The sequence below is a fragment of the Nomascus leucogenys genome, chromosome 4 (assembly GCF_006542625.1).
Source record: "Nomascus leucogenys isolate Asia chromosome 4, Asia_NLE_v1, whole genome shotgun sequence".
Classification (NCBI taxonomy): Eukaryota; Metazoa; Chordata; class Mammalia; order Primates; family Hylobatidae; genus Nomascus; species Nomascus leucogenys.
The window spans coordinates 108,587,915-108,610,966 of record NC_044384.1 but is presented as its reverse complement, the minus strand read 5'-3'; the positions used below and the strand labels follow the sequence as shown (position 1 = coordinate 108,610,966).

The following is a 23,052-nucleotide window of genomic DNA, read 5'->3' as shown; positions in this document are numbered from 1 at the left end:
TCTCCCCCTGCATGAATTCCTGGTGGCTCCACCCCATTCTCCCAGTGTGCAGGCAGGCCCTTAGTCTGAGCCACTCCACATTGATTTATTTCCCTTACTATGTATGTGTTAAGGGATGGACTTTTTCATCATGGGCATGTTTAGGCAATCCCCCTGTGCACAATGACCTGGGCAGCGTTTGGCTGTCTCCTGACTCTATCATTCCCCCCTCTAAAGAAGTACATCTAACTTAGGATAAGGATAAGGGTAGTGATCAATCTTAACTGCTTCCTGCTGATGGGGGCACTGTTTTGGGAAAATAGCAGTGAGATCTCCCTCAGAGGCCTATCTAAGGGTCCCTGGTAAAAGGTGGCCATCATTTGAGATTCCAATTGCATGAACGTTCAGAGTTCAATGGCCTGAAGGTGAGAAGAGACAAACCAGGTTATTAGAAGACATAATCAAAATGAAACAAAGGGGGGATGGTAAGGACAGCTAAAAAAAAATCCTAAGGCTGCTGACACACCCAGATAACTGGTAGCTATAGTTATGCCTGCTAAGATTTTGGTGTACGGGGCTTGGCTTTGGTTAGCTCCCTTGGTCTTATTTTCCAAAAAAAGAAACCTCCAGGTTATGGGCACCTTATTTACTCCAGTCATCTGGCAGGATTTGCAAGGTAATTGCCCAGAACTAGAATATTGATCCAGATTTTTACATTACTCATCCCTTTTGCTTCTTCTGAGCTGCAGCCAGAGATTGCTGGTTGGTTCACAGGAATAAGCAGTGTTAGTTTAAAATGTGGGCAAAAAACTCAAAAACAACAAATGAGTCTAGAATCTAATGACAAATGTATAAGTCTTGAAACATAATTTCTCTCCAGTTCTCATTTTTGTTAAAAATAAATCGTGATAGGACTAAGTTTGAAAAATAAACTTTAGTCTTGTATTTGGCCTGATTATTTGCATAAAGTGCAGCAAGAATAATTATGTTTATGTAGGCTTTTTAAATAGGTTTTGATGGAATTCTGTTCTGCAAGGAATCTTAGGACTTTTAAAGCTGAGCCCAGCCATGAGTTTGTACCCTCAAATACCTATGAGTTGGGTGAATTCCTTTCTTCTTGAGGTCCCAAGAATATGGGGTTCCTGGGCCTTTTAGAATATGACATTCCTTACTTACTGCAGGTTAGGAAACCTATACGGGGACTGTGTAGACAAGGTATGAAGTCAGTTTTCCCAAGGGGCTTTTATCGGCTCTGTAAGTCAAGCTTGATTCCTAAAAGGGAAGCATACCCTTCCAATCAAAGCCTTGGTAAAATAACCAGTTTCTCCAATTGTGTCCTGTTGCGAAAGAAAGTGATTCTTATTGCACTGATACAAAAAACTATATTGCTATAAATTAAGAATACTCACAACTAGTTTCCAAATTCTGGAGAAGCAAGTAGGAGCGAAACAAATATGCTCCAAATTTTGATCACAGGAGTATACCTTACTCAATTATTAAAGGCTGTAAATGGCTCAAAATAAGTTTCCTTAACTCTGAAAACAAAACAAGGATCAGCAATATTTCAACCAAAAACTTTAAAAAAAGATTACTTCAGTTTTCTTTTAGTTCAGTACATTCTGTTAACTCTTGTTCGTTGGATATTTATGAACATTTCAGCTCTTCATGAGTCCTGCATGTTTTCCTTTATTCCAATGTCACGATTTCTAAGGTTATCAGAAACCTGCATTTGAGAGCACCTGTCAAAGCCTTATGGCTGATTATTAACACAGCCCTGCACTTAAGCTGTTTTTTTATCTTTCCTCTACCCTGTCAGGAGTTAACTTTTATGCAAGAGGATTTTTTTTTTCCTTTTAGAAGACATTCTACTAGGCTGGGACCCAAATTCACAGGACACCCTTTTCTCTCCCTTGTTGGAGGAGGGCTCAATTCCACAGCTTCACCTTAGTATTTGGCTTATGCTAAGGAGTCCATGTAACCCCCGAGACATATTTCTGTCCCAAACTCAATTCCTTATAAACTTGAAGGCTACTGACAGCAGGCAGACAGGGGGTACATAGGCAAGAGTGGATAATCCCACCACCTAGACCCCTGTTAACATGGGTGAAAGCCACACTGACACCCATGGGCAGCACCCTTTCGTGGTCAGTGGAACTTAGGGATCTACAGATGGAAGAAGTAAAGAAGGCCTTTGTTCCTTCTCTTCCTCACACACCCCAGGCATTTGCTAGGAAGAGAAAGGAACCAGCTTAAGTGCAGGGCTGTGTTAACTGCCAACAGCGTGGAGAAAGGAAACAACAACAACAACAACAAAAAAAACAGCTCAAGTGCAGGGTGGGAAAGATACCTGGGGGAAAATCCTCTTATTCTTAGGACAGTGGGTTTCTCCAACAGGGAGAGAAATATTTTATTGCTGTTGGACTGAGCTGGACACCTTGGCTGGGGGAGGGGAAGACACTGTGGGTGCGTGGCAGGGAATGCTGGCCAGCCAGCAGCATAGGGCCCTTGGTCCATGTGCCCCAGCCCCAACTAGGAGGGGAGTGGGGTCGGGGAGCTGCCACTCACCTGTCCATCCTGTGCGCATACCTGTGGTCATTCAGGTGGGGGTGGAACACCCCCAATATTGTAAAAGAAAAGATAGGTAACATTACAGTCCCCCCTCCAAAGTAAGGAAAGTACCATACAAAAGACTGGGTTGGACGAGGCTGACGTTCCCAACCTCTGTGAGTGGCAGTGGGGAGCAGGAAGACTGCAGTTTCCTCTACCTTCAGAAGACGTCCGAGGATGAGAAAACTCAGAAACGAAAGGAAAACAGATTTTTGGGTACACATTTTACTCACTTTTCCTCATGTCCCTGTATGAGCCACCAAAGTGATGCAGAATTTTTGCTCCTTAATTCAGCTAAAATCTGGGTTCTTGTCTCATGTAATATTAGACATGCAGACACATTAAAAAGTGAGAAGGGTAGATTTTATTATGAGAAAAGAAAAATTCTCAACAAAAAGAGGGGTCCTGCATGCAGGTTTTCCACCTCACAGATAGAATAACAGGCCACCACACACGAGTTGAAGAGGCCAGGATCCTCCCCACTAAATAAGGCACAAATTCCTGGTGGCTCCACCCCATTCTCCCAGTGTGCATGTGGGCCCTTAGTCTGAGCCACTCCAAATTGATTTATTCCCCTTACTGTGCATGTGTCGAGGGATGGAATTTTTCACCGTGGGCATGTTTAGGAAGCCCCCTGTGCACAATGACCTGGGCAGCATTTGGCTGTCTCCTGTCTCTATCATCATGATACACCTTTCAAACTTGATGAAATATATTCTGAATTCTAGATTCTCTAATGGATAACTTCCTATCTCTCTGAGGTAACTTCCAGATTCCCTACTCTACCTATGTGATTTTTTTTTTCTTGTCACATCACAAAAAAGAATTGTCTGGCCCCAAATGCCAATAGTGCCGCTGTGGAGAAACCCTTGTAGAGACCAACACCATCTGGAAGTGTGTTAGTCATTTCTTGGAGCCTTTAAAAACCTGTTACCTCCAAATTTAGGATTGGATCTAGAAAAAACAAGCAAACAAGCAAAAACCTGTGACAAAGCAAGAATACATTTCAGCATAAAGGGAACACCAGGGGATGGAACACAAATTTATTAAGAGGAAGACTTTTTATCTATAGTGGGTGCTCAGATCATTTGTAAAGTCAGTCACTCTGCCTACTTGGAAAGTCAATTTTCTCTTTGTCAAAGTGAGTGAAAGCACTAGAAGATACTAAAGAGGAACCACATAAGTGGGGATAGAAAATCAATATAATTTCTCCTAAACAGCTACTGCTGCTCACCCTCTGCCTTACTGATGCAATACTGCTCTTGTCCTAAAGCACCGGTAACTGAGATAGCGCCTGGAGGTATGGGACTCTGCCTTTTCTCGCCAGTTTAATTTTTAAAACTTCTCTGAAGCCACTGCTGAAACAGAAATGATTTAATGGAGATGTGGGAGGGTAGGGACAAACCCCTAATCCTGTTTCTTAAAAGACCAAAACTACAAAATCAGGAAGGCTACATTTAAAAAAAAATCTTAACAAAATCTCTGGTAGTGCTTAATAGCGAACAGATGCCCTTTCACTTCCCTGCAGTCGATACTACGTGATGTAGTGGATTTGATTGGTTGCTCCTCCAGCATTCAGTCTCACTTTTATTCTTTTTAATAGGTAGCCACATTTCAAAGCCATATAAGGTGGGTTTAACTATACTACCAGCTACCAGTAGTTAAGCCCTGACAGGCTTAAATAAATTCAAATAGTCCCATTTCTTTTGCTACTTTTATTGGTTAGGGATGGGCATGTATCCGGGGTTTCCCCAAACAGAGTGAAGCTCAGGACTTTAAAAAATAGTTTAAGGGAGAGATTCCCTCTCTTTGTCCCTGGATTTAAATTGAATAGCATATAGCCATGGCCACTACTAGTCTATATAGTGCCTTTGTGCAAATTAGAAAAAAAGCTTCCATGTGGAAAAATAGATTAAAGTACAGACCCTGTGGGGTTGAAAAAGGTGCTTGATCTGGGTGGAGAAATTAGAAATAGACACTATTCTGAGCAGGTGCAGCTCCATAGGTTCAAGTTTGGAGTCTCTGTACTAAGCAAAGTTGACCCTACCTATGGGTGCAGACAGCTTGCACCACAGCTTGCCAAACGGAACAGTTTGAATTTCTGCCCCTACGTTCTTCCTGGAAAAACTGCATAACTATATGTGGAGCCTCCTACATATGGCTCCAGAAGCAAGAGGTAGCTAACTTTCTTGTCACTATGAGGGCAAGAAGGAAGAAAATAGAATCAAGAGAATTGCAGAGAAATGGAGCTGTAGCACCATGGGCACTAATGACAACATGAACTGTTGGATCAGACCACATTTGAAAGCTGAACTACTCGTAGAGGTTTTTTTTGTTAAATGAACCAAGAAATTTGCTTTATGGTTATACCTATAATTCAGATTTTTCTATTATAAGTAAAAGCACTCTGTTTTATGCAGTCAACTAAGAGTTCCAGGTCCCCAATATCATGCCAAAAGGAAATGGTTTGTTAAGTCAGAACAGTGTCCCCTTCAACCGTCTCAATGAGTATCCTTCCTCATGTTCCTTTCAGACGTGAACTTGGAGGACCAAGAAAAGGGAAATTTCTCCAATAAGCAGAATCTGAGACAGCCACTTTGCCTTACCAAGGACTCACTCCATTTCCAGAGGATCGTGTTCATGGTTCATTGCAACTATTCCAGTGTGACAATGAGTAAGAACAGCATCACTGGAGCTGCAGAAGTGGAGAGGAGGGTCATTTCACTATTATACCCTTCTTTTCCACTTGACCCTAGTTTGGGGCCTAGGGCTTGTGATTTGCTGGTCCCAACCTTCCACTCTTCTGATGCTTCTCTTGGAAACTTTAATTCTGTGAGATACAGGAAAAACCAAAGTGTTTTTCCCAGTCTCATACCACTTAACACAACACTTCACCTCTGATGACCAAAATGTGTAGGGGTTTCACTCCACCAACAACCAGTTTTCCAGCAAACACCAACTAGGTGTCCTATGATTTGATTCAATTCAACACTACCTAGAGTAGGGTTAGTTCCCACATATTAAGTCCCACACAACTGCCTCCCACTTCAAGTGCCAATCACAAGTAGTAGGTAGTCACTTATACTTCTGAAAAACTAGCTATAAATTGGGGTTCACATGACCCCCTTCTTGGATTTCACAGTTTGGGGCTCCATTTTTTTTTCTCTTGGCTTGTAAATCCTCTATCCATTGACTCCCCCAGTCTCCTCTCCTGTGATTATGTGATCCTGTGATTATGGGTCTGGATCCATGGAACTTACAGTATTCTCAGGTTTCTACCTAGATTCATCTGTGTTTCACCTCAGCATTCTGATAGGTGCCTGTTATCTCCCTTTTATGAGCATAGAGTCATGCCACCAATATACAATGTTAAATGTTAAAATAGAACCTGGGGTGGAGGTTCTATTCAGGAGTTGTGATCAGTCCAGTCTTGTTGATGTACTGCCTTTAGCTCATAGAATCATACTTTTCTCAATGAAAGGAATTAACCCAAAGGTTGACAGTTGTGTCCTTTATAGCCAGGCCTCAGGTGATCTTGGGTTCCTTCAAACTTCTGTTCACTTGAGTTTTGAGGTAAGTCAATGGGGGCATTTCATTGAATCTGTGTCCAAAGGTGAAGATGTATCCATTTGTATTCACCAGCAGGATGACGTTTGAGAGATCCCAGGTAGGATGAGATAGATGCACAGAAGTGCACCCGGCCTGAGAGGACAGGATGAAGGCTGGAAACAGAGTGGTGGCAGTAAAAGATGCCCTTAGGACATGGAAATACATGAAGAGCAAACTAAACCAGTTATACAGGAATCTAATCCCTTATTAAACTAATATTTGAATATATTGGCAAAACACCAAAATGTGAGAGGTTATAACCAACATTTACAGATTATATAATTGATAAATTGGCATCCATTGATCACAGGGTCAAACTAAAGGCCAAAGTTGTTTATATATCCTGCAGTAAGGCTTTCACAGGCATGTGAAATCATATTATAAACCTCTAACCATAGACCCCAATATCTGTGTCTCACTTTCTGCCCAATAGAGGACATTCCCACCTAACAGCTTCCTGCCACTACATAATAAAGGCCTTTCCTATGATTTTGCTTCACTTCTCTGCCTTCTGGCCTGGTACTTTCCCATATGGCCCTGCATGGTGTGGCATGCCCCTCCTCTTGGGAGCTGTATGTAATAAATTCTTCTTTAAAAGGCAGTTGTTTCTTTGTCTGTCAATTACTATAACCAATTAAAACAAATCCCAGGTATATTTTTAACACAGGGAGAACCCCACAATGTATAAATTGTTATGCCAAGTAATAGAAAGTGCTATGAAGGACAACAAAACAGGGAAAGGGGATAGAAAGGGATAGAGCGGTCAAAGACAAACTCTGGTGAGGGAACATTTGAACCAGAAACTAGAGTAAGATAGGGAGCAAGATGTGTTGATGAGTGAGAGCACAGCATTCTAGATAGAGGGAATAGCAAATAGGAAGGCCCTGAGGCAGGAGGGAGCATGCTTGCAGTGTGTAAGGAGAGAGAGAGAGAGAGAGAGAGAGAGAGAGAGACATTGAGATGGCAATGCTTAGGAGTGGGATGGGTTCAGAGTATGGGAGGTGGACTGAATTGTGTCCTCCAAAAATTCATATGTTGAAGCCCAAACCCCCGGTACCACAGAATGTGACTGTATTTGGACACAGGGACTTTAAAGGGTAATACAATCAAAATAAGGCCATTAGAGTGTGCCCTAATCCAATCTGACTGTTGTCCTCATAAGAAGAGGAGATTAGGGCGCGGTAGCTCATGCCTATAATCCCAGCACTTTGGGAGGCTGAAGCAGGTGGATCAACTGAGGTCAGGAGTTGGAGACCATCCTGACCAACATGGTGAAACCCCGTCTCTACTAAAAATACAAAAATTAGCCAGGTGGTGGTGGGCACATGTAATCCCAGCTACTCAGGAGGCTGAGGCAGGAGAATTGCTTGAGCCCAGGAGGCAAAGGTTGCAGTGAGCTGAGATCACACCACTGCACTCCAGCCTGGGTGACAGAGAGAGACTCGGTCTCAAAAAAAAAAAAAAGAAGCGGGGATTAGGATGCACAGAAAGACCCCAGGAGTGCACATGCACAGAGGCATGGCCATGTGAAGAGACATCAAGAGAGCAGCCATCTGCAAGCCAAGGAGAAGGGGCTCAGAGGAAACCAACCCTGCCAGCACCTTGATCTTGGGCTTCCAGTCTCCAGAACTGTGAGAAAATAAATTTCTGTTGTTTAAGCCACCCAGCCTGTGGTATTTCGTTATGGCAGCCCCAGGAAACTATTATAGGAGGAAATGACATCGAAGACAGAGGCAGGGGTCAGGTCATACAGGACCCACTAGGCTATGGTAATCACTTTGGATTCTGCTGTAAGTATGAAGGAAAGCCAATGGCAGATTTTAAACAGGAGTGTGTGGCCCAAGATAGCTCACTATTGCTGAGTCCTGACTCACATGCTCATTGGTTTTCACATTTTGTGGCCATGTCTAGATGCAAAGGCATCTGGGAAATGCCTTTATTCTGAACATTCACCTGACCAGTTAAATACAAGGATTTTATTCTTGTTGTTTTATCTCTGTCAACAAAGGAAAAACATTTTGAGGGACAACTAAAAGTCTCTTAGAGGCACCAAATATCTGTAATACCTGGAACTGTGAGAATAATTTCTGTAAGTGGGATGGGTAGGTTGAGTTTTTAATAGGTTTATTTAGGGGAAGGAAGTTATTTAGTTGTAGGTCTTAGTAAAGATTCACGGAGAAAGTGACATCTGAACATTTGGCAATGGGGATATGGATAGAAAGAAAGGAAGAGCAGTCAGGCATTGCAGAGAGAACAGGCACAAGGCAGGAACATATTTATGGCACAGATGAAATTTAAGTGTGGCTGCAGTGAAATGTGTGGGCAGGGAGGTAAGGGAGGCCAGGCTGGAGATGAGTTGGGGCATACTGTGGAGTCCTGAATCCTTAGGTGAGGGACTGGAGAAACTGAATTAGGCACTGAGGGTGTTTGAGCAAGGAAGTGGTAATGTTTGGTTTTCACTTTGGCAGTATATATAGACAAAAGGAGTATGAAGAGAGGTGATCCCATTTATTTTTTGAAATGTTTAATGAGCCTTCAAACGTGCTAGCCTTAGATTTTGCCATAGCTTTCAGGCTTCCGTGCACTGAGGTGAGTAGATACAGTGATAGTTGGTGAGTGTATGTGAGTTTACTAGACACTTATTAGTCTGTCCCAGCAGCCAGATAACCAGGAAATGCTAAGACCACACTGCATGCTACATGGTGAAATAAGGAGTCTGGTTCCATTTCTGATGTTGATTGCTGACAGCTTTCAAGCCCCACCACTTCTCTTTCTCCATCTGCTTCATATCTGGGCAAGCTGATAAAAAATACCTCAGGTGCTGCTTTCCTTACCTGTCCCATATGGAGAAGCCCCTCACTTCAGCCCCACCTTCCAAACACCATAGAACCTGAAACCAGAGCTTTTCCCCTGCTCTCTCAAGCCATTCAGACCAGCTTGGGAGCCTATCATTACTCATTATGGGAGTAGTAAATCTTTTTCTACCCGCTTGGTGTGAGCATGATGTGTTAAGTCTAGACATCCAAACCAAATTTTGGGTGAGAGACCAGGCTGTGTCTGTGGGGTGACCACAATACATAGTCTACAGACTACTATATATGTGGTCACCCTACACTATATTTCTGTATTTTACAAGTGCCTATTGTGGCACAGTATTTCACAAGTGCCTATTAAGTGCCAGATGCTGAGGACAGAACAGTGAATTGACTGTGTTTGAGTTCATATTGTTGTCAGCAGGAAAAGGCAATGAGCAAAAGGAATAAATCATATATACTTGAAGGAAAAGAGTTGTGAGTGCTGGGGATGGGTTTGCCATTTTTTTTTTTTTTTTTTTTTTTGAGACGGAGTCTCACTCTGTTGCCCAGGCTGGAGTGCAGTGGCGCGATCTCAGCTCACTGCAAGCTCCACCTCCCAGGTTCAAGAAATTCTCCTGCCTCAGCCTCCTGAGTAGCTTTGATTACAGGTGACCACCACCACGCCTGGCTAATTTTTGTATTTTTAGTACAGACGGGGTTTCACCATGTTGGCCAGGCTGGTCTCCAACTCCTGACCTCAGGAGATCTGCCTGCCTTGGCCCCCCAAAGTGCTGGGATTGCAGGTGTGAGCCACCGTGCCCAGCCTGGGTTTGCTATTTTTAAATGTTTGTCAGAGTAAGACCTCCCTGAAAAAGTAAAACATTGAAAAATATCTTGAAGGATATTTTCTTTTCTTTTCTTTTCTCTTTTCTTTTTTTGAGACAGAGTCCTGCTGTGTCACCCAGGCTGGAGTGCAGTGGTATGATCTCGGCTCACGGCAAACTCCGCCTCCTGAGTTCAAGCGATTTTCCTGCCTCAGCCTCCCAAGTAGCTGGGATTACAGGCACATGCCACCATGACCGGCTAACTTTTGTATTTTTAGTAGAGATGAGGTTTTGCCATGTTGGCGAGGCTGGTCTTGAACTCCTGACCTCATGTGATCCACTGGCCTAGGCCTCCCAAAGTGCTGGGATTACAGGCGTGAGCCACTTTATCTAGCCCTTGGATATTTTTACTTAACATAAAATTTTGGGTTTACAATTCTTTTCTTTTAGCACTTTAAAAATATTGTTCCATTTAAAATTAGAGTAATGTGAATCGATGTTCCCCTATAAGTAATGCATTGTATTTTTCTGACTGAAGGATGTTTTCACTGAATGTAGAATTTTGGGTTGGACAGTTCTTTTCTTTTAGCACTTTAAAAATATTGTTCCATTTATGGCCAGGCATGGTGGCTCACGCCTGTAATCCCAACACTTTGGGAGGCTGAGGAGGGTGGATCACTTGAGGTCAGGAGTTCAAGACCAGCACGGCCAACATGGTAAAAACCCTGTCTCTAAAGAAAATACAAAAATTAACCAGGCGTGGTGGTGCATGCCTGTAGTCTCAGCTCCTCGGGAGGCTGAGGTGGAAGGATCACTTCAACCTGAGAGGCAGAGGGTGCAGTGAGCCAAGATCATGCCACTGCACTCCAGCCTGGGTGACAGAGTGAGACCCTGTCTCAAAAACACACACAAAAAATTGTTCCATTTAAATTCTTTTCTTGTAGCACTTTAAAAATATTGTTTCATTTAAAATTAGAGTAATGTGAATCATCGTTCCCCTATAAATAATGCATTTTTTTTTCTGACTGCTTCCAAGTTTTTTCTTTTTCTCAAATACATTTCTTTTTTTGAGATGGAGTCTCACTTTGTTGGCCAGGCTGGAGTGCAGTGGTGAGATAATGGTTTACTGCCTTGACCTCCCAGGCTCAAGCAATTCTCCCACCTCAGCCTCCTGAATAGCTGGGGACATAGGCATATGCTACCACTTCCAGCTAATTTTTAAAATTTTTCTGTAGAGACAGGATCATGCTATGTTGCCCAGGCTGGTCTCAAACACCTGGACTTCAGCAATCCTCCCACCTTGGCCTCCCAAAGTGCTGGCATTACAGGCATGAGACATTGCACTTAGCTTTTAAATATTTTTTATTCTGTAGTTTGATTATGCTGTATTTAGGCCTGGGTTTGTGTTTATCCTATTTGGAATTCACTAAGGCACAGGGTGAATTCAGGGCTCTGGGCTACGAGGGGTTGACTGCAAACCCCTGCAGCAGATGGGAGCTGCATGTGTGGGCCCCTGTGTCAGCCTGTGCTCATTTGTCTTCCTACAGTGATGTTGCATGTGATACACAACACCCAAGGACAATGGAGGTGGGAGCAAATGTCCCTTATTCTTCACACCCTTCACTGTTGGCATCAAGGCAGTTACTCTACCCTCTCCACAGGCTTTGGCACAGCATGTCAGGAAGTTCTCTGGGGTGGCCACACCTATTTCCTCTAAGGGCTTTCAACAGGTTTTTCATCATGATAGGTATCCTTTCTTACCTCTGATTGATGTAGTGACGCTGTTTTCCTGGGACAGTGTTAAGCTCTGCTGGACAGGGGATGAATATTTCTTGGGTAAACTGACTGCTCTCACTTTGCCCATGGTCCATTGCTAATCCTCTCTGCTAGTAGTAATGTATGGAAGTGAGAGGCGTCAGCAACATTGAAAGACATCACATTCTAGGAGTGCAATCATTACAGCAATTCAAGAGAAGTCCTGGTTGTATAATGTGCTATTCGTTGATTATGCTGTAACAATCCAAATGCTAAATTTAACAAGATCAATAAAACGTGTAACAATTCACATTTTCTTGCATATTCTGGGTAAGACTGGTAGTTGCAGTTATTGTAGCACAGTAATAAAGGCACTGGAAGCCAGTATTCAAGGTTGGCACGATGATGCAGTGTCATGAGCAAGGTGCCTCAACTCAGAACTCGGCTCTGGAGGAACGCCAAGAGCCTATCTCGCCAGTGTGCCCTTTACCTCGCGGGAATTAGGAAGGAAGCACCAAGATGTGGGGTCCTCCAGGAGTCCTAGAGAGAAAACCAGAGAGTGTACGGGTTCACCAGTCAGTGTGATGACGCACTTCCGGGGCCGCCTTCGTTTTTGTCGCGCGAGGTTTTAGTTTGTGAGGATCGGCCAGTGGCGCCCACCATCTCTGCTTGCTGAAAAGCTGCAGAGGCCGCCAGGAGCCCACGGTGAGCGGGTCTGAGGAGGACGGGAAACAGCCCTGAGGGAGGCGGGCGTGGCTACTGCTGGTACTGGGGTCCTCAGGCCGATTCCCGAGCTTGGCTCGGTAGCGTCGAGATGCGGCGCTGGCAGAGGCCTGGAACGCTGGCCGCAGGCTCCCACCCCCTCGTTTCCCTGTACCCAGGGCAGCCCGTGGCCCACTCAGAGTCAGATACTGACACACATTCGCATGTTAACTTCGAAACCCACAAAAAGGTTTAACTGTCCACACTCCAGAACCTTCTAGCAACAGAACACGCCCCTCGGTCGCTCCAGCCTCCTTGTCTTTGCCCCGGATGCGGAAACCCCAACCCTACCCCTCAGCTTGTCAGTTTCCCCGTTTTCAGTTGGTCCCAGAAAATCAGTTGGTGATCAGTTATTTTCGCCTGGCATAGTGTAAACCAGTCTTGAAACTTGTTACTGTTGTAGAGCAACCAAAAATTTGAGAATAGCGAAATGTATTCTCTACCCGTCCCCAGGATGTCCCATTTTGGAAAATATGGAGCCCTGCGATTTGGATTGGCTCATAAGAATGTTAAATCTAAAAAGACTAATCGTATCTGTCATGCACCTAATATGTGTCCAGTGTTTAACATAGTTTCCTGTGTACAGGATTGGAGATGTCGAAAGATTTCTTGACCTCTTAACATTGTTCATTATATTCTTTTCTTTAGATTCTCTGAACTTTTACTGCACTGTCATAATTTAATTGTCAAGGTTCATAGGTTAACATTCGATGTCCCTGCCATTGGTCAACTATGTTGGGAGTGTGATTTGTTCTCCAATGTGGCTTCTTATTTATGCTTCAACTCCACATAGTTTCCCCCATAGGAAGACACTTCCACAGGGAGTGTTTTGTGTTTTGTAGGGTGGCCTCTGTTGTAGTTCTATTTCCAGCTGATTTCCCTTTCACAGATTGTCAGCTGTGCAGATCAGACCTTTTTGCGTAAGTCCTTTTGTTTGATACAGTAATCCTATTAAGTATCCACTGTAAGGGACATTTACTGCCGATACAATGACAGTATCGTGATTTTAGAGAATTAGATTCCACAACTACAAGGCTTACCTATTTACTCAGTATGAATCACTGCTTTTGTTACCCTTTCTTGGACAGAAACCATCCATGAATTTAGCAGCATTACTTGTGTAGGTTTACACTGTGTTTTCTTTTAAAGTACTTCTCTTTACACTCATAAGTATTTCTCCTTACTGGACTCCCTGTTAACTTCCAAGATGCCTTTTCTAGCGTCTCCTGACAGCTGTTTCTCTGACACCTTCAGTTTCCTCTACCTTCCTGAATGGCTTTCTGGATTCACTAAGAAGAGTCATTGGAGGGAGGGGCAGTGCACTGGCTTTATAGTCTTTTGTCTGATGCTGTTGCAGTACCCTAAGACTTATGGCAAACTGCAGATACGGAGTTGGAATGGAAGTTGTTTTTAAGGTCTATGAGTACGTGCACTTTTATGTGTTTGTATGCTTTTTGAATATCTCTGATCCAACTGTTGGCAGCTCTTTGTATTTCAGGTGTTGTCTTTAATGCATAAGTATTGATGATTCACTCTTGAAAGGCAAGAGACTTACTTCCTAATGATGAACTAATTAAATGACCCAGAATGAGAGTTGGAACTAGTTTAGAAATGAAATTGTTTTGTTCCCTTATACTATAACATTTGGAACCTGGAGTATTTGGGACATGTTATGAAGTTGATGGATTCTTTTAATATGGTAGTGTTTTCTTTCTCATCACCCACTCCCAACACCTTTATAAAACTGAATGAGTATCTTGTATTTAGGGGAAAAATAGTAGTAGGGAGACATCAAAATATTTCTAATAACTATTTTCAAAGTCTGTTCAACTTTCATTACTTCAGTCATAGAAACTGTCTTGTTCTAATATTAAGTAGCATAGGAGGAAAAACATGCTGAGGTCTTACAGTGTTTAATGGATTTCTTTTATATAACACATTCCTATCTGTACTATATAACTCATTATTATCTGTACTGTATGGATTTCAGGAATCTTAACTGTTTAGAATTCCAACTTTCTTTTCTGCCTATAACACTCTGTCCCCTGTCTACCTTAGTTTCCTTTTCTGTTTTCTGTCCTGTGATATATTCTATGGATTGGCTGAAATTACAGTTTTCTCAGTCCACCTTTTCATCACTCATTCCTTGGATGATTCTACCTCCTTTTTGCATTTCTCTGTATGCCTGCTATCTCAGATCGCCTTTGTGAGACTGATAATAAGCAATAACTAATGAACAGTTATTTATATAGCCTTCAAAACAGGTTGGGTCAGAGGTTGTATGTAGGACTTATGGTCAATAAAGTTATTGTCATTAATGTTTTTTTTCTTTACCTTCAGCACCTGAGACTTTTACCTTTACCCAGAAAGGAATAAAAGAGGTCAGATGATGACAGCTGTGTCCTTAACAACCAGGCCCCAGGTGAGCTGTTTTTTTCTATCTCTGTACATATCCCTGTGTGTATATACATATATGTTTATCAGATACATACATAAAAATATCTATATATACACATTTACATATATATAACATACTTTTATATATGTATATATATACACACACACATTTCTCATTGAGGTTTAACTTATACAACACAAGTCTTAACAGTATAGCTCACTTTTTAGAACTATGTACACTTGTATGACCTCACTCATAGAAACACATAGAACATTATTAGCACCCCAAAAGGCCCCTTCATACTGCCTCCGAAGCAATCCACTGCTCATCCTAAAGTTAACCACTATTCTGACCTCTGTTACCATGGGAAAGTTTTGTTTGCTCTTGAACTTCGTATAAGTGGAATCATTAAACATGCATTCTTTTGTATCTGCCTTCTTTTGCTCAACATTATGTCTGTGAACTTCACTGACGTTGTTGCACACAGCAGTGATTTGTTCTTTTTCACTACTGAGTAGTTTTTCATTTTGTGATAATAGCACATTTTATTCATTCTATTGTGGATGGACTTTTGGTTGTTCCCCTTTTGGGCTACCGTGAATAAGAATGCATGAACATTCTTTTATATAACATTCTTTTAATTCTTTTGTGGACATAGACACTCATTTCTCTTGGGTATGTCTCTGTGAGTAAAATTTTAGCTCATAGGGTATATATACATTTGGTTAGTTTTAGTAGATGCTGCCCAACAATTTTCCAAAATGATTCTTCCAATTTATATTTCTGTCAGCAGTGTACAGTTGTTCCACATCCTTACCAATACTTGTTGTCACTCGTTTGTAGTATCTCATCGGGGTTTAAAAAATTTTCTCACCTCTAGTAAGCAGTGATGCTGAGCACCATTTCATAGGTTTATTGGCGTATCCTCTTATGTGAACTCCCTGTTCAGATATTTTTTCGTATTTTTTATTACACTGTACCTTTTTTCCTCCTAAGTTGTATTGTTTCTTATTTATTATAAGTCCTTTGTCAGACATATGTGTTATTAAGTAACTTCTCCCAATCAGTGGCTTGCATTTTCACTCTTCTAATGGTATCTTTTGATAAATAGATTTTACTTTCAGTGAAGTCCAGTATATCAGTTTGTTTTGTATAAGAAATCTTTTCTTACTCAGACATCATCAAGATGTTCTTCTGTGTTTTATTCTAGAAGATTTATTGTTTTACCTTTATACTTAGGCGTGTGATTCATCTCAAATTAAAGGTGTAAGGCATGGGTCAAAGTTCTTTTTCCCCCATATACATATCCAATTGATTCAGGATTATGTATTGAAAAATCTGTCTTTTACCCACTGAATTACTCTAGTTACTTTGTCATACATTTGGTGAACATATATGTCTGTGTCTGTTTTTAAAATCCCTATTCAGTTCTGTTAGTTGAATTTTCTGTCTGAACCAGTATTCCATGACACTCACTGTTGGTGAGTTACATGGAATTTTGCAACACAACATAACATGGAGGGCTTTTCTCCAAGGGAATTAAAAATATATAAAAATGATAATTGACGAAACATTCTTTGGCACTTGGCTCATAGGTGCCCTTAATCTCATACTCCATATTAAGACCATTTCCACTAGAGCTCTATTTCTGAAATACGGAGCTTGACTCCAGGGCTTAAAAACTTGAAATAGCCACCTTTTTAGGCCTATCTTGAGCCTTGTGCACCAAGTTGGTCAAGACCCTAGCCTTTCTCTAGTAAGCAGTATTTTCCTATGCTTCTCTAACCTCACTACCTCTGCATGAAGACAGGCTGCAGGTGGGAGTTCATTGACTGATCAGAGAGTTTTGTGCTCGGGGTAGTGGACAAGGAGACAGGCAAGAAAGAAGGATTAGAATGACAGTAAAATTGGGAAATGGAGTAATACGAGTAACCCAAATAATCACTGGGATATATACAAATTAGGGAGGGACTTAGAGCTAAGCTGACAGCTATGTTCAGTGGTCAGTTCTCCTTCCACAAGCGCACTTCTGTGCTCGGGCCCAAGCCCAGCTTCTATGCAGCAGGTTCAGTGTCTGTGGAGGTCACATGTTTAGACGCTCATAGCGGAGGTGTACTTGTTTCTCACTGGGAAAGTATGCTGAACTCTGACTGGCTACCTTTAATTCTGCATCTTCTTCCTCCACACCTAAATTTTACATGAAAACTCTGTAGGCACGTGAAGGACCCAATACTGAATACATATCATTTGTAGGTGCCCTTCTCAGGTCTCTCATTGGCAGATTTGACCATCACCAAAGTACTGAGGTCTGGGAAAGTAGGAACTTGTCATTTCAGGAATCAGTGGCTTTTGAGGATGTGGCTGTGTACTTCACTGCGAAGGAATGGGACATCATGGTGCCTGCTGAGAGGGCCTTGTACAGGGATGTGATGCTGGAGAACTATGAGGCTGTGGCCTTTGTAGGTAAGGCGTCTCTGCTGCTGGTTTCTGCCTGGGCCCTCAGGTTGAATGGCTTTTTTTATAATTATTAGCTGACCCCAAATAGCGATGTCAAAGGTTGCCAGGTATAGAAAGCCCTGCTGTCTATTGACCTGCAAAGGGCTTTCCTTGTTTTTCTACCATAAAAGCTACCCTCCTTCCCTACCTGCCTCAGAGGTGATTCTGAGTACAGTAGGGTTTGTGCTGTATCTTGATACCCTTAGCCTAGTATTGAACCTCCAATTTATCTTGAGAGAACGCAGCCACTTTGTCTCCCTCTGGGAGTTACTCCCAGGAGCCATTTGTCTTTTTCCCATAGTGGGAGATTTTCATCCTCTGACAAAGAAGGTAACAAATCTTGTTGCCCTTTAAATAGAAATCTGCCTTCCAGGGTATTTCAGACTTCCTTGGAAGAACCATCCTGACTCTTCTTCCCAGGATCCCTCCCAGTAGCTCTTTAGGGTACCTCTTGTATAGCTCACCCAGGAATTACTCCCCTCACCTCCCTTGCTTGTTTTTGCTGCCACAGGCTTGAATTTGACCCCTATGACTATGCTCATTACTGTGTTGTGTTTTCTTCTTTTCAAGCAGTGCCACCCACTTCCAAACCAGCTTTGGTCTCTCATCTGGAGCAAGGGAAAGAGTCCTGTTTCACCCGGCCACAGGGAGTCCTATGCAGGAATGACTGGAGAGCAGGCTTGATAGGTGAGTTAAACAAGAGGGATCTTCTCCAGCTTTGTCTCTTCCTTTGTCTTCATTTCATCAAAATGAAAGGTGTGTATTCTCTGTGCCCAGCATCATGGAGTACACTGGGATCCTCGGTCACATTCTTTCTGACTGGTGTGTTATTCATAGCTTCCCATCCCTTTAAAGCGTAGTATACAACACTCTGCTTCTGTATTTCACACACTGGGATGCTTTTATCCCTTGGGGATATGTGGAACAGTTTTTCTAAATACTTTACTGGTTATTTGTGATCACTTTTTTCCAGTTTCTCCAGTTTTACAAAATTGATAAACTTGGTGCAGTATTATCTTGTCCACGGACCAACAGAACAAGTAGAAAAATTTATTTTTGTTTTTCATGAGAACTAATATATTAAAAGTTTTAAATAATTTTTTATACTGAAATATTTTAAGCTTACAGTTGTTATGATTTTCCTCCCCTCTAGGATACTTGGAACTAAGAAGATATACATACTTAGCTAAAGCATTGTTACGTACAGTAGTATCAAAAATTTTTCAAAATCGTCAATCCTGGGAAGACAGGAGAAAGGCTTAATTCTTGACATTTAAATACCAGTTTTCCAAGTAACGACTTGATGTAAGAGCCACCTTAAACGATGTCAAATACACATTTTCTTTTTCTGTAGACTGGTAGATTTAATGTTTTTCATTCATTAAAATAACTCATTTTGATGTAAAAGCAGGCTCTCATGTCCTTTTTTAAACAGCTTTGTGGAGATATAATTCACAAATCATACAATTCACCCATTTAAAGTATACAATTAAGTGGTATTTAGAATATTCACAGAGTTGTGCAAACATGCCACAGTCTACTTTTAGATCTTTAGAAACCTCTATCTGTTAGGAATCATCACCATACCTGTCCCCAACTCTTGGTTTTAGGCGACTACCTATCTACTTTTTGTTTCTATAAATTTCCTTATTATGGATAGTTGGTATTAATGCAGTTGTACAATATGTGGCCTTTTGCCACTGGCTTTCACTTAACATAATGTTTTCATGGTTAATCCATTTTGTAACATGCATCAGTATAGTAGCATACAAGTTATAATGCAAATGTGTTTTCTCATGGGTACATACTCTAGATAGATACTTGTTGGGTCTTACAGCAACTATTTGTATAACATTTCGAGGAATGCCAAAACTTTTTCCGAAGTGGCTATACCAATTTACATTCTCTCCAGCAATGTATGAGGGTTCCTAATTCTTCACATCCTCACCAACACTTAATATTGTCTATCTTTTTGGCTGTAGGCATCCTGGTGATGTGAAGTGCTGTCTCATTGTAGTTTTTATTTGTATTTCTCCAGTGGCTAATGACACTGAGAGTCTTTCAATGTGCTTATTGGCCATTTATGTATCCTCTTTGGAGAAATGTCTTTTCAAACTCTGCACATTTTAAAATTGGTTACTTTTCCTTTTATAGTTGTGTTTTAAGAGTTCTGACAGTGGGCGGAGATCGCGCCACTGCACTCCAGCCTGGGTGACAGAGCGAGACTCTGCCTCAAAAAAAAAAAAAACAAAAAAACAGTTCTGACATCTGGATACTAAATCCATATCAGATACATGCTTTACAAATATTTCATCCCATTTTTTGAATTGTCTTTTCACTTTCCTAATACTGTCCTTTGAAGCACAACAGTTTTGAATTTTGATGGATTTCTTTGTATTTTCTATATACAAAATTATGTCATCTGCAAATAAGAGTTTTACAAACTCTTCCTTTCTAATCTGAATGCCTTTTACTTTTTTTCTTGCCTAATTACTCTGGCTAGAACCTTTAGCACAGTGTTGGATACAAGTTGCGAGAGTGGACATTCTTGTCTTAATCTTCCGGGGAAAGCATTCAATCCTTTACCAGTAAGTATGATGTTAGTTATGATTTTCTTATAAATGCTCTTTATCAAGTTATCAAGTTGCCAATTTGTTGAGTTTTTGTCATGGAAGAGTGTTAAAGTTTATGAAATGATATTCTGTGACTGATAAGTTTGGTTCTTTCCCATATTAATGTGGTATACATCACATTGATTGATTTTGGTGTGTTGAACCCCACCCTCCATTCCTTGGATAAATCATAGTCAATGATGTATAATCCTTATACTGCTGAATTTCATTGGCCAGTCTTTGGCAAAGACTTAGTGACATTATGATTCATGAGTGAAGTTATTTTGAGTGGTGGGTTAGATATGCATTCTCCAAATCCAATACTATTTTCTCTAACTATTGTATGTATATTATCTTTCCCGAGTAAGTTACAGGCTTTCTGACAGCAGGAATAATATAATACTTTTCTCATTTATGCCATAACACTTTATACAGAGTTATTTGATACTTTTTGTTGTTTTTCACTTAATTAAGAGATTCTCTCCTAACTTTATGCCTCCCAATTATGTCTCCATTCTTTCCCTACTGTATCTGAGCCCTCTGTTTCATGTTCCCATCCTTATTTGTTGTCGATATTTTTACACTACTACTCATTCCCATTCCCTTTTTGATTCCTCCTATCTTCTTAGCTACCTTTTCATCTTGAACTCACTTTGGACTTCTAAACTCTGATAAAGCTTTCTGTTCCCTCTTGGGATTCAGGACTTTTCCTTGTCTCACTTTATTCCCTAAATGCTCTAAAGGCATTTCAGGTGTGGTGGCTCACATCTATAACCCCTGCTACTTGGAAGGCTGTGGTGGGAGGATTGCTTGAAGGCAGGAGTTTGAGACCAGCCTGGGCAACATAGTAAGACCCCCATCTCTGAAAACATACCATTAGCCAGGTGTGGTGTTACATGCCTGTAGTTCCAGCTACTCAGGAGGCTAAGGCAGGAGGATTGCTTGAGCCCAGGAGTTCAAGGCTTCAGTGGGCTGTGATCACCCTACTATACTCAGTCCTGGGTGACAGAGTGAGACTTTGTCTCTTTAAAGAAGAGTATTGCATAAGGACATGAAAGCTGTGTAATAATAGGACATATTAATCTTACTTGCTGATTAGTTCAGGTAAACTATGGCCCATAGGCCAAAATCTGACCTACCACCGGTCTTTTTGTGTATGGCCTGTGAAATAAGAATAGTTGAATTTTTTAGTGGCTGAAGGAAATCAAAAGAAGAATAACATTTTGTAACACATGAAAATTATTTGAAATTCAAATTTCAGTGTCTATAAATGAAGTTTTGTTGAAATACAGTTATGTTCATTCGTTATGTATTGTCTGTGGCTGCATTCACGTTGCAATGATAGGGTTGAGTACTTGCAACAGAAATTGTATGGCCTGAAGAGCCTAAAACATTTACTATCTAGTTGTTTACAAGAAATGTTTGCTAACTTCTGGTATACTTCCTCTAGCATTGCTGAGAGATGGTATTTGTATGTATTTCTTCTTCTCTAATCAGGTGGAAAAACCTCAGCTGAGAATGAGCATCTGACATCAAAACAAATAATTTCTGATAAACACAAATCTTGTGGCATGGTATCAGGTGAATATCTGAGAGGGGGACCTGATATTCAAGATAATTTGCAGATCAGAGGGCAAGTTAGAGAGACATAAAAGAAATTTCACAAGGGATGAAATGAATAAAAATGAGAAAGATTCTGTGAAGGAGATAATCAGTAATGAGAAACTTCATATGGAAAATACAAGCCATTCACAAAAGAAATTAGAAAGAAATATTAGTGTTCTCAGCATGAAACACGTCTGCAAGGACCAGGTATATAGATTTTCTATAAATCTGATGTGTGGGACAAACATTGCAGTCACAGTTCAGACTTTTTTCAGCATCAGGAAAACTACACTAGAGCTCCCTCAAATGCCATCTCCACTTCTCTCCTCCTTTCTGTGATCTTTCCTGGACTTACATAGGCCCTTTGCCCTTTGTAAATTTCATACTGCCTTTTACATTCAGTCTTACATGGACCCTCCTCCACTTTGCATTGTTACCTTTCTGTAGATGGCCACAGCACACTTGCTGCTCAATTTTACACCCTGTGGTGGACGTAGGTTTCTGTTGTAGCAAGGGCAAGAAGCAACGATTAGGTGAAAAAAGGTCAGGAAATATGAATATATTTCCACTGTAAATGAATATATAGCATGACCATTTGAGTACATTAGAAGAATGGCAGAAATGAGTGATTTCACTCAACTCAGGAAGAGAAGAATTCAAATAGAAACTGAAGATATTGCTGCCAGAAATGGACTTTTTAGAGAGGTGTTTATGCCTTGACCTCATAGGAGGCTGTAACATAGTATAGTAAATGGGAACTGGTCCTCAGTTTTACTTTTTCAGGGTTGATTTCATCTGGGGTGCCACATTGAATACTAGCCACTGAGTTCATTTGACATTTCACAGGAGACTGAATTGTTAAACAAAAAGTCAGTTTGTGGCTGGGCATGGTGGCTCAGACCTGTAATCCCAGCACTTTGGGAGGCTGAGGCAGGAGGATCACCGGAGGCCAGGAGTTCAAGACCAGCTTGGGCAACATAGCAAGACCCCCATCTCTACAAAAAATTAAAAAATGAGATGGGTGTGGTGGTGCACACCTGTAGTCCTAGCTACTCAGGAGGCTGAGGCAAGAGGACCACTTGAGCCCAGGAGTTTGAGGCTGCACTGAGCCGTCATCATGCCATTGCTCTCTAGCTTGGGTGACAGAGCAAGACCTTGTCTCCAAAAAGTCAGTTTGTTATTTTCCATATGGGGACTTCTTTTCTTGGTCCAAAGGAATAATTTGCTGTCTACTTTTCATGTGTCTGTCTTTTCTTCCCTCCATAACTGGGTCAAGCAGTGTTATTTATGAAAAAGGTGTATAAGCTTTTGTAGGTTGGCTGCTTCCAGATGACATTTTCAGGAATAGGATGATGGATGAATTACCTCCCTTTCCCTTGTCTCCCCTTTGCAAATGTTACCCTTTGTTGTAGGCAAAGGTTATGCTTTGCAAAGGTTACCCTTTGTTATAGTCAAAGGCTATGCTTGGCCAGAAGCTACAGTTTAGAAAAATGTAAGCGAGCTAGATGTTGACGACTTTTGAGCCTGAGCAGTCACAACCTATTTAGAGACCGTTTTATCCAAGGTTAGAAAGTATGAACTCAGAACAAGGTCTGGTAGCTGAAAGCAGC

General features: G+C 41.3%; 1 protein-coding gene across 5 annotated transcripts; it reads left to right on the top strand.

The window, feature by feature from the left end:
* Window positions 1-12,160: 12,160 nt before the first annotated feature.
* On the top strand, window positions 12,161-22,379 carry KRBOX1 (KRAB box domain containing 1). 5 transcript variants are annotated; one of them, XM_030812023.1, is made up of 6 exons: window positions 12,198-12,274; window positions 14,672-14,753; window positions 17,066-17,192; window positions 17,796-17,912; window positions 19,729-19,813; window positions 21,335-22,379. In XM_030812023.1, the coding sequence occupies exons 2-6, from the start codon at window positions 14,718-14,720 to the stop codon at window positions 21,351-21,353; spliced, it is 384 nt and encodes a 127-aa protein (XP_030667883.1). In that variant the 5' UTR covers window positions 12,198-12,274; window positions 14,672-14,717; the 3' UTR covers window positions 21,354-22,379. The 5 variants fall into 5 exon arrangements, with proteins under 5 accessions (XP_003256973.1, XP_030667883.1, XP_030667884.1 ...); XM_003256925.1 differs by lacking the exons at window positions 19,729-19,813; window positions 21,335-22,379 and adding an exon at window positions 18,379-18,632 and having other exon boundaries at window positions 12,161-12,274; window positions 17,799-17,912; XM_030812024.1 differs by lacking the exon at window positions 21,335-22,379 and having other exon boundaries at window positions 19,729-20,101.
* Window positions 22,380-23,052: the final 673 nt, after the last annotated feature.

Coding starts and splice junctions, on each gene's coding strand:
- KRBOX1 (XM_030812021.1), top strand. CDS start 14,718: ATGATGACAGCTGTGTCCTTAACAACCAGGCCCCAG. Junction 17,193..17,795: donor TGAGGCTGTGGCCTTTGTAG/GTAAGGCGTCTC, acceptor CTTCTTTTCAAG/CAGTGCCACCCACTTCCAAA. Junction 17,913..18,378: donor CTGGAGAGCAGGCTTGATAG/GTGAGTTAAACA, acceptor CCTCCCCTCTAG/GATACTTGGAACTAAGAAGA.